The sequence below is a fragment of the Hemiscyllium ocellatum genome, chromosome 7 (assembly GCF_020745735.1).
Source record: "Hemiscyllium ocellatum isolate sHemOce1 chromosome 7, sHemOce1.pat.X.cur, whole genome shotgun sequence".
Taxonomy (NCBI): Eukaryota; Metazoa; Chordata; class Chondrichthyes; order Orectolobiformes; family Hemiscylliidae; genus Hemiscyllium; species Hemiscyllium ocellatum.
Window position 1 is genome coordinate 35,114,360 of NC_083407.1, and position 15,946 is coordinate 35,130,305.

The 15,946-nt window shown below is 39.7% G+C and overlaps 1 protein-coding gene across 1 annotated transcript in view; it reads left to right on the plus strand.

Annotated features, from left to right (window-relative positions):
• The window catches only part of LOC132817331 (low-density lipoprotein receptor-related protein 1-like), a 1,680,787-nt gene that overhangs the window by 1,106,896 nt on the left and 557,945 nt on the right, over window positions 1–15,946 (plus strand). The window contains exon 33 of the mRNA XM_060827740.1: window positions 1,855–2,004. Within this exon, the coding sequence (XP_060683723.1) occupies window positions 1,855–2,004 (150 nt within the window). The remainder of the gene's footprint in view (window positions 1–1,854; window positions 2,005–15,946) is intronic.

The window sequence follows — 15,946 nt, forward strand, 5'->3', positions numbered from 1 at the left end:
AATAAGCAGCAGGTCTAAATAATGATTACGGATGGGCACAGTCTTGGTGGGCCGAAGGGCCTGCTCCTGTGCTGTATTGTTTTGTATTGTACTGCGTATTACCATAAGCAGTTAGTATTTCCATCAGAATAATGAAATGGAGGATTTTGGGAACTGTTTGTGCTTTAATTGACAACGATTCCACAGCAAAATTTCAGACTTCTTATAAAACAGCAAATTTCAAGTGCAGGGCATAAATCTATTAATGGCAGCAAGCTAAAGTGGAAACTGAAAATGCTAGAAATGCACAATAATTCAGACACTAAGTGTGAAAAGAGTAAAAGAGAATAGGTATTTCAGCTTGATAATCTTCCATCAAAACTGAACTTGAGTGTGATGAATTCACATGCCTGTTTGCAACCTATAAGTACCATCCACACACACATTTCTCTTTTGGGGATCCAGAAAGAATTTTGACCCTCAGAAAATATGGCAAGGCATTTGTTCTTTGACAGCAAATTCATTTTTGAATTTTTAAGGTATATTTATTTAAGTTGCCCCAAAAGTTTTAAGTTAAAAACCACACAACACCAGGTTAGAGTGTTACAGGTTTATTTGGAAGCACTAACTTTCAGAGCACTGCTCCTTCATCAGGTAGCTGTGGAGCAGGAGCTGAAGACCAGAATTAATAGCAAAAGATTACAGCATCATGCAACTGAAATGATATATTGATCATACCTGGACTGTTGTTAGGTCTATCATCTTTTAGAATGGTTTGCAGGTTTTGGTGTCTCAGTGGTTAGCACTACTGCCTCACAACGCCAGGGACCTGAGTTTGATTCCCATCTTGGGTGAGTGCCTGTGTGAAGTTTGTATATTCCCCCCGTGTCTGCTGGGGTTTCCTCCATGTGCTCTGGCTTCATCCCACAGTCCAAATATGTACAGGTCAGGTGAATTGACCGTGCTAACTTGCCCATTGTGTCAGGTGCATCAATCAGGGGTAAATATAGGGTAGGGAAATGGGGCTGGGTGGGTTAATCTTTGGAGTGTCGGTGTGGACGTATTGGGCAAGATAGCCGGTTTCCACACTGTAAATAATCTAATCTAAAGTCACATTTTTGAGATAACTTAAAGTTTTATCAAAAAAAAGTGACATCTCAGAACTCTGGAACCCATTCTAAAAGATGAAAAACTTAACAGCAATCTAGGTTTGTTCAGTATATCATTTCAGTTTCATGCCACTGTAACCTTTTGTTATCAATTCTGTGTCTTATGGTCCTGCTCCATAAGAGCAGGATAAAGGAGCAGTGTTTCAAAAACTAGTGCTTCCAAATAAACCTGCTGGACTGAAATCTGGTGTTGTGTGATTTTAAACTTTGCTGAAAATGTGTTGCTGGAAAAGTGCAGCAGGTCAGGCAGCATCCAAGGAACAGGAAATTCGACATTTCAGGCATAAGCCCTTCATCAGGAAGCCCTCCTGATGAAGGGCTTATGCCCGAAACGTCAAATTTCCTGTTCCTTGGATGCTGCCTGACCTGCTGTGCTTTTCCAGCAACACATTTTCAGCTCTGATCTCCAGCATCTGCAGACCTCACTTTCTCCTCGATGATTTTTAACTTTGTCCACCCCAGTCCAACACCGGCTCCTCCAAGTCAAAACTTTTAAACTTACTTTTGGTTTTGCTACAGGTAAATAGTGACAGTAATAATTTAGAGTACTGAGTTTTGAAGTAAGTCTAGTGATTTATTTTTGAATTTTTAACTAAGATATGGATCTAGCATTTTGCGTGCATTTTTTTAAAAACTACAACTATGTCTTTAAACATTGTTTCAGCTAAATTATGCATATAATTTAAAATACTGCTTTTACTTACAGGTCTTTCAATTGATTATGCTGAAAATAAACTGTACTGGATTAATTCTGAAACTGGAATCATAAGCAGATGTAACCTGGAAGGCGGTAATTTAGAAGTGATCAGTTCGATGGCACAATACTTAACCAAAGCAACTGCCCTGGCTATTATGGGTAAGTATGCAAATATCACAACAAAATATTGTGGGCCTCTGCCACTGGCTAATTTGGTGGCAATAATTCTGCCTGTTGATAGTTTCAGCAGCATACTTACAAATAATTATCAACAGAAGGAATTTTACCCCTATAGATTATTGCTAAATACATTTCTTATTTGGACATACTTCCATAGAGTTTTGTTGGTATTGTATTGACTGAAGCATATTCTTGTCTTTTAGCACCACTGAAAGAGTACTCTATGCTTTCAAAGCTTACAACATGCAAACAACCGTATGGCTTAACCAGCCTAAGTTGAAAGTTACCCTCCATATTGGGGACATAGCCTATATCACATTTACGTACCCTTTTTATGGCCCATTCAACCAAATTCTGAATATTGATAGTTTGTCCCTCAGTTTTAAACTTATAGTGAATATTTTACAAATATGTAAAAACAATGACTGCAGATGCTGGAAACCAGATTCTGGATTAGAGTGATGCTGAAAAAGCACAGCAGTACAGGCAGCATCCGAAGAGTAGGGAAATCGACATTTCAGGCAAAAGCCCGTCATCAGGAAAGAGGCAGAGTGCCTGAAGAATTTATCTCTCCACCCTTCAGGCACTCTGCGTCTTTTCTGATGAAGGACTTTTGCCCGAAAAGTCGATTTCCCTGCTCCTCGGATGCTGTCTGAACTGCCATGCTTTTCCAGCACCATTCTAATCCACAGCCTTACAAATATGTCTAAATACGTTTCTTTCACTCGTTCTTCTGCATTTCTTCATTTATTTACGGCCAATATTTGTCTTCACAAACCTCTTCTCAATTTTAATGTCCTAGAATTCAGAAGACTCCAAAATTAAAATCTGGGCTTTGGGAGATGGTTTGGAGGTAAGGGGATAAGAGTTGTTCTCTGGAGAGTGGTTAGACTTCAATTGCTAAGCAGGTTGTGAGGCCAAGCATGCTGTGAAGATTTAAACTTTAAGGTTTATTTTCAACTGTCTTTTCTGGACATTTGTTTTGCAGCAGGAATCAGACCTCCAAGAACCGGTTATTAGGACTCGCTAACATTAACAAAAACAGATTTTATGGGATCCATGGAGTCAGAACTAAGTCTAAGTCCCACAGCAACCATTGCTGCCTCAGAATCTGTGGCACCAAATTTCTAGGTCACAGTTAAGCTTGGAGTGCTAGCTCCAACCATACATACATTCAGAGTCATAGAGAAGCACAGCATGGAAACAGACCTTTCGGTTCAACCCGTCCATGCCGACCAGATATCCCAACCCAATCTCGTCCCACCTGCCAGCACCCGGCTCATATCCCTCCAAACCCTTCCTATTCATATACCCATCCAAATGCCTCTTAGATGTTGCAATTGTACCAGCCTCTACCACTTCCTCTGGTAGCTCATTCCATACACGTACCACCCTCTGTGAGAAAAAGTTGCCCCTTAGGTCTCTTTTATATCTTTCCCCTCTCATCCTAAACCTATACCCTCTAGGTCTGGACTCCCCAACCCCAGGGAAAAGACTTCCTCTATTTACCCTATCCATGCCCCTCACAATTTTGTAAACCTCTATAAGGTCACCCCTCAGCCTCCGACACTGCAGGGAAAACAGCCCCAGCCTGTTCAGCCGCTCCCTATTGCTCAGATCCTCCAACCATGGCAACATCCTTGTAAATCTTTTCTGAACCCTTTTGAGTTTCATAACATCTTTTCAATAGGAAGGAGACCAGGATTGCATGCAATATTCCAATAGTGGCCTAACCAATGTCCTGTACAGCCGCAACATGACCTCCAAACTCCTGTACTCAATACTCTGACCAATAAAGGAAAGCATATCAAATGCCTTCTTCACTCTCCTATCTACCTGCGACTCCACTTTCAAGGAGCTATGAACCTGCACTCCAAGGTCTCTTTGTTCAGCAACACTCTCTTGGACATTACCATTAAGTGTATAAGTCCTGCTAAGATTTGCTTTCCCAAAATGCAGCAGCTCGCATTTATCTGAAATAAACTCCATTTGCCACTTTTGAGCCCATTGGCCCATCTGGTCAAGATCCTGTTGTAATCTGAGGTAACCCTCTTCGCTGTCCACTACAATTCCAATTTTGGTGTCATCTGCAAACTTACTAACTGTACCTCTTATGCAGTCTCCAATGAAGAACCTTGTCGAACGCCTTACTGAAATCCATATAGATACATCTACCACTCTGCTCTCATCAATCCTCTTTGTTACTTCTTCAAAAATCTCAATCAAGGTTGTGAGACATGATTTCCCATGCACAAAGCCATGTTGCTTATCGCTAATCAGTCGTTGCCTTTCCAAATACATATACATTCTGTCCCTCAGGATTCTCTCCAACAACATGCCCACCACTGACATCAGGCTCACTGGTTTACAGTTCCCTGGCTTGTCCTTACCACCCTTTTTAAACAGTGGCACCACGTTAGCCAACTTCCAGTCTGCTGGCACCTCACTGTGACTATCGATGATATAAATATCTCAACAAGAGGCCCAGCAATCACGTCTCTAGCTTCCCACAGTGTTCTAGGGTACACCTGATCAGATCCTTGGAATCTATCCACTTTTACCCGTTTCAAGACATCCAGCACTTCCTCCTCTGTAATCTAGACATTTTGCAAGGTGTCACCATCTAATTCCCTACAGTCTATATCTTCCATATCCTTTTCCACAGTAAATTCTGATGCAAAATATTTGTGTAATAACTCTCCCATTTTCTGCGGCTACACACAAAGGCCACCTTGCTGATCTTTGAGGGGCCCTATTTTCTCCCTAGTTACCCTTTTGTCTTTAACGTATTTGTAAAAACCCTTTGGATTCTCCCTAATTCTATTTGCCAATGCTATCTCAAGCCCCCATTTTGCCCTCCTGATTTCCCTCTTAAGTATACTCCTACTGCCTTTATACTCTTCTGAGGATTCACTTGATCTATTCTATCTATACCTGACGTATGGTTCCTTCTTTTTCTTAACCAAACCCTCAGTTTCTTTAGTCATCCAGAATTCCCTATACCGACCAGCTTTCCTTTCACCCTAACAGGAATATACTTTCTCTGGATTCTTGTTATCTCATTTCTGAATGCTTCCTATTTTGCAGCCATACCTTTACCTGCAAACATCTGCCCTCAATCAGCTTTGGAAAGTTCTTGCCTAATACCGTCAAAATTGGCCTTTCTCCAATTTAGAACTTCAACTTTTAGATCTGGTCTATCCTTTTCCATCACTATTTTGAAACTAATAGAATTATGGTCACTGGCCCCAAAGTGCTCCCCCACTGACACCTCAGTCACCTACCCTGCCTTATTTCCCAAGAGTAGGTCAAGTTTTGCACCTTCTCTAGTAGGTACATTCACATACTGAATCAGAAAATTTTCTTGTTCACACTTAACAAATTCCTCTCCAGCTAAACCCTTAACACTATGACAATCCCAGACTATGTTGGAAAGTTAAAATCCCCTAACATAACTACCCTAATATTCTTACAGATAACTAAGATCTCCTTACAATCTCTGACTATTAGGAGGTCTATAATACAATCCCAATAAGGTGAACATCCCTTTCTTATTTCTCAGCTTCCCCCAAATAACTTCCCTGGATGTATTTCCAGGAATATCCTCCCTCAGCATTGCTGAAATGCTATCCCTTATCAAAAATGCCATTCCCCCTCCTCTCTTGCCTCCCTTTCTATCCTTCCTGTTGCATTTGTATCCTGGAACATTAATCTGCCAGTCCTGCCCATCCCTGAGCCATGTTTCTGTAATTGCTATGATATCTCAGTCCCATGTTCCTAACCATGCCCTGAGTTCATCTGCCTTCCCTGTTAGGCCCCTTGTTTTGAAATAAATGCAATATTTAATTTATTAGTCCTACCTTGTCCTTGCCTGCTCTGAGTGTTTGACTCACTTCTGTTCTCAACTGTATCAGTCTCAGATTGATCTCTTTCCTCACTGTCTCTCTGTTTCTCACCCCACCATATCTCCACCTCCCCCCAACCTTACTAGTTTCAATCCTCCCGAGCAGCTCAAGCAAATTTCCCTGCCGTATATTTGTCTCTTCCAATTTAGGTGCAATCCGTCCATCTTGTACAGGTCACTTCTACCCCAAAAGAGATTCCAATGATCCAAAAACGTGAATCCTCCTCCCATACACCAGCTCCTCGGCCATGCATTCATCTGCTCTATCATCCTATTCCTGCCCTCACTAACTCATAGCGCCAGGAGTAATCCTGATATTACTACTCGTGAGGTCCTCCTTTTTAAATTCCTGCCTAACTCTGTCTAATCTCCCTTCAGACTCTCAACCTTTTCCCTTCCTATGTTGTTGGTTCCAATGTGGACAATGACCTCTTGCTGGTCCCTCTCCCCCCGAGAACATTCTGCACCCTCTCTGAGACATCCTTTATCCTGGCACCAGGGAAACAACACAGCATTCTGCTTTTTTGCTGCTGGCCACAGAAACGTCTGACTATACCTCGGATTAGAGAATCCCCTAACACAATTGATCTCTTGGAACCCAATGCACCCCTCATTGCATTGGAGCCAGTCTCAATACCAGAAAGTTGGCTGTTCGTGCTACGTTTACCTGAGAATCCATCACTCCCTACATTTTCCAAAACAGCACACTTGTTTGAAATGTGTATGTCCACAAAAGACTCCTGCAGAAGCTGCCTACCTCTCTTATCTTTTCTGGAGTTAACCCATCTATGTGACTGTATCTGAGACTTCCCCCTTTCCTATAACTGCCATCCTCTTGCTGTTACAAATTCCTCATCGCTTCTGTCTCTCCAACTGATCCATTCGATCTGATAGGATTCGCAACCAACAGCATTTATTGCAGATATAATCCGCAGTAACCCTTAAACTCTCTTTAAATTCCCACATCTGACAGAAGTACATATCACTTTTAAAGGCCATTTTTGCTCCTTCACAATCTACAGACCCAGAAATTAACACTGCCTTATTCCTCTACAAACACTGCCCCAGGTTAAATTAATAGTTATTTCTTATATTTTAAGTTTCATCAAGAGACATATCTCCAAAAACATATAATCAAGAAAGAACCCACTCTACTCACTCCTGCAGATTCTCTGTAGGCCACATTTATAACAAGAATTAACTTATCTGATTCTGTGCTGTGAACTTCGCCCAACAGTTCCTCCAAGATTAGTTGAGAATTTCATTGTTTGTTAATTTTCCCAGACGTACTCCGATGTCCAGCGATGCATGAATTCAAACAGCAAAGACAGCGTCACTGACCTCACCATGTGCTTCCTTTGGCTGTTCTTCTCCCTTTTCCAACTGCTGTTGTTTTCGACTTTTCTTTTCCAAAAGTTCCAAAACAATGCAACAGCATGTAAAACAGTAATTGCTGCTCCTGCAATTCGAGGAAATCACCTCCAGCATCTAAAATACCTCAAAAGGGAGCAGCTGTTGAAACCAGAAATTTTTCTCATCCTCCATCTTGGATTACCCAGAATCACATCTTCAGAAGTCCTGGGCAATTCTCTCAACAGAGTCAAAAAACACTTAGCAACTTCTAATTTTCATGCTGAAAAGAGTAGTAGCTTGTTAATAAAGTGCATTCTTTTATAATGCATTGTAGAAAAATCGCACTTTAGAAATAATGCTTATAGTGTTGGTAATGTAATCACGTTATAGCCAACACACTTTTTGAAAGTTCGTTCTTTAGAAACAACTTTACCAATTCATCATTCGCATTACAGCAAATTCACATTGATGAGACCTTATAGCAGAAAGACCAGTACACAACCTGAGTACTGATGAAACATAAAGGCATTGCTGTAGAGTATGCACCTATGAATACTGATTGACAGTTAACAGCTTTGCTTAAATTTTAAACCTGGTAGGTGATCAAGAGTATGTAAGTAATGATGCTGACTACCAAATTCGGATTGACAGTTGGGATTGCAGTGTGGCCAAGTGTACTGGAAAAATATATTACACAATGTCTCCTTCTAGCAGACAGAAGGAGCAAGTCAACACGCTCCCTGTCCTACGCCTGCCTTATCCGTATCAACTCCCCTAATATCCTGTACTCACCCCATTCCTCAATACTGTTAATATCATTTTATGCTTCTGTGGCTCCCACACCTCCATTGCCAACCTATATCACTATACCACCCCCTATTGCCTCCATACCCCACTTCAACTATGTTCTTATACGCATCTCTGTGTCAAAGCTGCTACTTTAACAAGGTAATGCTATCCTTGGCTTTTTTTTCCCAGAGAGGTTGTAAATGATACAGACTCTGAAAAATCTGGGGTTGAAGGGTTTTAGGGCCAATTTGATAATAGATAACAGATACTACCTCAGGCAGAAGGCTTTCATGTTTAAAGTATAAACACATTATACAGTGAAAGGGGAGTGGCTAGTTCTCCCATCTCAGCTCCTTTGGTTTGAGTTTGGTTTTTAGCAGTAGTAGGGAAAAAGCTGTTAGACCCAAAGCAGCATGCCCAGGTTGGTACTCTCTCTCTAACATCTACCCTATAAGAACCTGTGTTTGATTTTACCTTTTTTGCCAAGTGGTGTTTATGGGGGTTGTTGCAAGTATTAGGAACAACATCGTTAAGTTGGGATGATCTGTTGAGTTTTCAGAGAGGTTAAGTTATTTGGTATTCTTTTGTTGGTGATTCATTCAGTATTCTTGTTAATAAATTCTGTTCTGTTTTAAAATAAGTGGTTTGACAAGTGGCATTTGTCCTGGAATAACCACTTTACACCTGCTTGAACCAACTAGCTAGGTTAGGATCTGGACTAACTTCTTGAAATATTCAGAGTAGTCTGACCTAGTCAATAACATCTCATAGCTCCTCATAACCTCAATGCCTCCCTATGTACATCTTCCCATTACAAATAGTTCCTGACATGCAATATCAATATGCCTTGCTTTTTTTTAATTTTTGAAAAAATTACAATCTCAATCATCAGTTGTTCAAAAAAAACTTTACAAAGTTTTTCAGAAGTTCTTAAAGTATCTCACAAAATTTTCATTGATCAAAATAAGAAAACAAGGAAAATGAAGCAGAAATCAATCAAATGACCTGTTGGTCTACTGTATTATTTTGCAATTATCTCTGACTAGTGCTCCTCATCCCTTTATTTTAATGCCAGCATTAACTGTATTAAATAAAGATGTATCTACATCCCTCTGAGGTAGAGAGTTCCAAAGGTTCACACATGGTTCAATGAAGGATTTTATCCTTATCTCAGTCCGAGATCATCAACCCCTCAACCTAACACCTGTTGCTCTCCTGTGTTTTAGATTACTCAGCCAGTGAAAATGTGTCTGAGCGTTTACCCTGTCAGGCCCTTTTGCAAGCCCATCTGTTTTTGAGTTATTATTTTACCACTCTCCTGATTTAATACAGGCATTATTTTGTTTAATGTCTCTTAAAATAGCAGACAGAGAAGACTTTCAAATGTTAAGAACATAAGAAATAGGAGCACGAGGAAGCTGAATGGTCCACAGAGCATTTTCACTATCCAGAAAGAGTATGTTTAAACGTTTTACATCTCCTGCTCCTCGGATGCTGCCTGACCTGCTGTGCTTTTCCAGCACCACACTCTCAACTCTAACCTCCGGCATCTGCAGTTCTCACTTAAGCCTATGTTTTCAATCATGCCTTGTGTTAAATGTGGCCTGCTAGACAGGTGAGAAAATTGTAAGAGAGATACAAACCAGAGAAATGTGATCTGGTCCTGGGATAAAGTATGAGTAATGATTTACAAAATATAAGCCCTAATGCTGCTGTTAACAATTTTAGAGAATAACAAGAACACAAGGGAAAATGCTAGTATCAGTTATGAGGGACATGATCATGGACAGTTTGAAAATCAAAGTAGTTTTCCGATTGGAGAATTGTGTTCAACAAATCAGTGGAGATTTGTTTTGAGAACAAAAACTGACATGATAGATGAAGGCACAATACTAACCACTCCCCAGACATCTGGCACCTCATTCATAGATTGCAGTACCTTGACACGACTAACAACAAAGAGAGAAAGCTGAGAGACAACAGCAGTTCAGTGCTGCACAGCACCATTCCATTGTTGGTGGGTGTGAAGAATCTGTATGTGAGGTACTCCTCCTGATTATTGGAGATTGTTTATAAGTGAGTGATAGGATTTTGGTAAATTGAGCAATGTGATGAGTTACCTGTGCAATTGGTGGGATCTGGCATTTTGGTAAGTCATAGGCAACATTGCAAGGCAAGTGTTCTACCCCATCCATTTCCAACCCTTCCTCTGTCAGAATTCAAATGCTTTGAAAAGGTTGAGGCTGGTTTTAACCTGCACAAGGTGAGTTCAACATTTTCATTCTGAAGTAGTTATATTGGGCTAGAAACATTATTTGCTTCTCTCTCCATAGATACTGCCAAACCTATTGAGTTTCTCCAGCATTCACTGTGTTGATTTCAGATTTCCATCCAAAGTATTTTGCTTGTATTTAACTTATCCTTGCCTCTCACTATTTCAAGCCCACTTCTCCTTCTCCCAGGTCCACTGTATGCTCAGCTTTAATCTTGCAACACAATCTACTCCTTCTTTTTGACATCTTGTTGATTTTACAGTTAAATGAATTTCTTTTGCCCTAGCCTCCGAGCAGAATTGCCACATTGCATTCTTCTAAATACAATTTTGCACTCAATATTCAAACAGACTCAATATTCCTTAATTCTATAATTTAGCAAACTAAGTATTTGACATTGAAAACTTTAAGTCACTTTTTCACACAACTTATCAATCAGGTGAAACATAACCCTTGATCGTTTAGAAAGACATTATGTTGTTGAGATTTGATGAGAGTGTGCAGCTGGAGAATGTAAATGGAAAAAAACATAACCTAAAACACTGAAGAGCAACAGAGTTCATACTTTTCAATGAGAAAAATAATGAAAAGCAGATCTGTGCTTGTGCTAATTTTTGAATGTCACCATCTTTGATTACTAGAGATGAACAATCTACAGTTGTATATTTTCAGTCCCTTATACTCTGACCCCTATTTTCTGGACAACTCATATTCCGGTCCAGTTTGACTGGATTTTTATTACATCTGTATTTGTTGCATTATGGAAGTTCACTCCTTTCAAAAGCTGCCATGTTACTTTTTACAAAAGTTGTAATTCCAGTTAACCACTTCAAAGAACAAATAGCAGTGTAACAGAGGAATTGGACCTTCAGTCCATCAAGACTGCACCAACGTATGATCCCTTTCTAAGCTAAAACTCTTTTGTCCCCAAGCCTCTATTACTTGCTTATTCACATATCTACAAGATGCCTCTTAAAGGTTGCTATTGTATCCATGTCCACCACCATCTCTGGCAGCATATTCCAGGCACTTGCCACTCTCTGGGTATAACACTTGCATCTCATATCTCCTTTAAATGTAATCCCTTTTACTTTAAATCTTTATCCCCTAGTAATTACCATTTCTACCCAGGTAAAAAGACTGATTATCCATTCTATCCAAGCCTCTCATAATTTTGTAAGCCTTCTGGAATCATAGAACCCTACTGTAAGGAAATAGTCCATTCAGCCAATCGAATCCATACTGACCCTCCAAAGAACATCCCACCCAGAACAAACCCCTCCTCTATTCCTGTGATCCTGTCTTTCCCACAGCTAATCCAAACATTCCTGGACACAATGGGCAATTTAGCATGGCCAGTCCATCTAACCTGCACATGTCTGCTCTGTGGGAGGAATCCTACACAGACATAGGGAGAGTGTGCAGAATCCACAGAGACAGTCACCTGAGGATAGAATCAAGCCCAGGTTCCTGGCACTGTGAGGCAGCAGTGCTAACCACTGAGCCACTCTGCCAGCCCTCATGTCACCTATCAAGTCTACTAAGTCGCCCGTCATTCTTCGATACTCAAGTGAAAACTAACCAAGTTTGTCCAATCTCTCTTCATAGTTAATGCTCTCTAAACCAGGCAACATATGGTAAACTATTTATATACTCTCTCCAAAGCCTCTCCATCCTTCTGATAGTGTGAACAAGAACTATATGCAATATTCCAAATATGAGGCCGAAATAAATTTCTGTACAGCTTCAATATGACTTGCCAGTTTTTATATTCTATGCCCTGAATGATGAAGGCAAGCATGCAATGTGCCTTCTTGACCCCCTTATACACTTATGATGCCATTTTTAGGGAAATGTGGAACTGTGCACCTAGATCCCTCTGTATGTTGATATCTCAATGGGTTCTACCATTTTCTATATATTTCACTCCTGCATTAGATCTGCCAAAGTACACCGCCTTCCAATTGTCTGGATTAAACTCCATTTGCCATTTCTCCACCCAAATCTCCACCCTGTTTGTATCCTTCTGTATCATTTGACAATACCCTTTACTATCCGGAGCTCCCCCAATCTTTGTGTTGTCTGCAAATGTACTAATTAGTTTTAAAAATCCAAATCAATCAATTAGTAATCTGCAATCATTGAGGTCAGTTTTGGAATCAGGGAGAATATGCAACTAGCTTATCAAAAAAGTAAGAATCTAATTATAAAGTATAGTGAAACCAGAAATAAGTCAATATGATGACTAAAAGACATACATTTTGTTTTGTTGCTGTAGTATTTCAATTCATGCAAAGAATTATCTGGAATGGTTTTCGAAGTGATGGCTTCACTTGAAATTATATTTTGTATATTGAAATACAATTCACTTCTGCCAAATGAAAAAAAGTATGCAACAAGGGCTCAAAGGGCAGCATGGTGGCTCAGTGGTTAGCACTGCTGCCTCACAGCACCAGGGTTCCAGGTTCAAATCCAACCTTGGGCAACTGTTTGCGTGGAGTTTGCATATTCTCCCCGCATCTGCATGGGTTTCCTCCAGGTGCTCCGGTTTCCTCCCACAGTCCAAAGATGTGTAGGCCAGGTGAATTGGCTGCGCTAAATTGCCCATAGTGTTAGGTGCATTAGTCAGAGGGAAATGGATCTGAATGGGTTACTCTTTGGAAGGCTGGTGTGGACTGGTTGGGCCGAAGGGCCTGTTTTCAACTGTAGGGAATCTAATCTAATAATATTTTGCTTATATTCCTCAACGAACTTAAACTTGTGCTTTGGTGCTTGAAATAAGTTGGAATAGTCAACTGTGCATTCCTTCCTACTTTTTCAAAAACAGGTTGTATGCTTTGCAAGAAAAACAACTCTTTCAGTCTGTGAAATTTCATTGTGGCATTCCATTTGGCTGATTAACTCCTTCAGCAGAACAAAGTGCATTCAGAACTGCATTAACTGAATGGTAGTTTTTGAATGCTGTCCACACAACAAGACTAATGGCAAAAGCAGTAGCTCACCAGCAGGTTAATCCACATTAGGATCATATTTCTGAAGTACCTTGCATTTTGTCGGTAGATCAATGCTGTTAATCTTTTGAATATTGAACAATAATTTCATTTTAGGAAATAAAACAAAGATTTGCCAAATTCATCCATTTTTAAAAAAAATATTGGAAAACAAAGTGTTAGTAGCATTTCCGCTATAAATTGTAATTTTGTGAAAAAGGAAAAGCAAGATATATTGGCAACTGCAACTGATCAGATTGAGTTTAGATTCCAGTGAAGATATTCCAAAATGATTAAAATTCAGTTCCCATGTCTTCTGTGATTTTTAATATGTATCTAATTCTATTTTGTGATTTCTGGCATCAGAACAGTACAGAAAGTGATTTCCACAAAGAATAACGTGGTACACAACATATTTAATTAAAAGATGTAAATGTCATTTTAAGGATGCTTTTTGCATCTAAATGCTAGTGCTAATTATTGAGGACAGTCCTAGCATCTTGTTCATGTTAACAATGCAAGTGTTCCTGCAAATGACAGTGAATACCACATTAAGCTACTAACCCCACATTGAGCTCTTTATGCCATGTTAGGTAGTAGTTAAAAGGAAATATAAATAATTTTCTCCAAGTTTACTTGAGTCACCTATTGATATAATTTCCCCCTAAGTGAAGCAAACATCAGAAGAAACCAATAGAGCTTGAGGGATCAGTGGGCCAAGAGATGGCTTGTGGAAAGAGTTAGAGGGAATGTTTATGACTGGGTGCAGGTACAAAACAGGTGATATCAGCTGCCCATTATAAAACTCTCTACATTTCCCTTCCATTCCCAAAATGAAACTCTCAGTCTTTGTTAAACGTTTTGAAGGAATAAAGCCTATTAACTTAAAGATCTGAAGGGATTGTGGTGGAAAGAAGCCCTCAGGACATGTAGATATTTTTTGAGAGTACTGGCTGAATCACTTTGTGCTTTCCTCTACCTGAGCCCAAATAATAAATACTACAAAGACTGGATTCTTATTGAGTGAAATATCTTGGAGTTTATTAGCAACACCAAGTATTTATAATGCAATAACATTCAAGAATACAATCATAATCTGGTTTCTATATTTACTAATATTATTGTATTTGCACACTTACAGCTGACTGAAGATACTACACTATTTCTGTGACTCAGGGAGCATGATTGAAGGTGCAGGCAGATATCTTTATATTAGAGCATCACATGTTGTGATCTTGTCTAACAATTCTAAAGGTTCTAGTGGACATAACTGCTATTTATGCCATAACAGAACATTAGCCCTTCTCCCTTTAAAGAGCAAGAACACTTTTTTGGTAATTATGTGCAAGGATTTATATAGATTTGTTAAGCCTGCACATTCAGATAATACCTTGGTGCAAGTACGACATACCAGATTTAACCATATCTGTCATTGAGGATGGATGTATGTAGTTGTTATCCCACATGATATCATCTGTATCCAAGAAATCTTCCTCTGTAATGATTGATTGCTAACATCCAGTTTATATATATAATTTATTTCTTCACATTTGCCATTAATAATGACGTGGCTGGACATAGTGTTGCGGAAGGCTTCCAGGAATCTTTGTATTCATATGAAAATCTTAACAATATATGTTTTGTTTTGTTTCAGTTTTAGATAACTGTCTGTGCATTGATCATGTAGTTATACCATTTACTCCCTTTTTTCCAAGAATGTGTCATGCATATGTATCACAGGTGGCACGGTAGCTCAGTGGTTAGCACTGCTGTCTCACAGCGCCAGGACTTGGGTTTGATTCCAGTCTCGGGCAACTGTCTGTGTGGAGTTTGCACATTTTCCTCATGTCTCCGTGGGTTTCCTCCCACAATCCAAAGATATGCAGGTTCGGTGAACTGGCCATGCTAAATTGCCCATAGTCCTCAGGGATGTGTATGTTAGGTGCATTAGTCACGGGTAAATATTGAGTAATGGATTTGGGTGGGAGACTCTTTGGAGGGTTGGTGTGGACCAAAGGACCTATTTCCAAACTGTAGGGATTCTAAAATATGTGGTTGGGTGGTGAGATTGTCATTGGGAAGAATTGTGTGCATCTGTCTTCCAAATATAAGAACTGCCTGTGAAGGTACACTATTGCCTCAAAGTAATAAGTAGATTTAACATAGCTATCCAAAACTTTTGGCAAGTCATTTTAAATGTGACAATCATCAAACTGGTCTGGATAAAGATGAGTCAGGTGATACATTGATTCAATGTTGCAGAAGGATTTGTCACCTCATGGATAGTGATGATATTTAAATCAATAATTGCTGATCCATCTGTTCCAATAATATAAACCATCCCATTCTGAGGATCAATATTGTCATTTAAGATGGATATAATGGTATATAGTGCTTATTATCTACTCATTTTGAGACTTGTCACTTGGATGGAAGCAAAGACTTATCTTTTCTGATGGTGCCCAGATGGTGTGTTAATTTGGCCACGTACTATCTGACTGGGGTCTGTGAGCTGTAACATTATGGTTACATCTTGAACTTTGTTGACATGCTTGCACACTGTGGACAGAACTTTGGATGCTTCATTGGTAGATTTCCTTGATTTGCCCTTG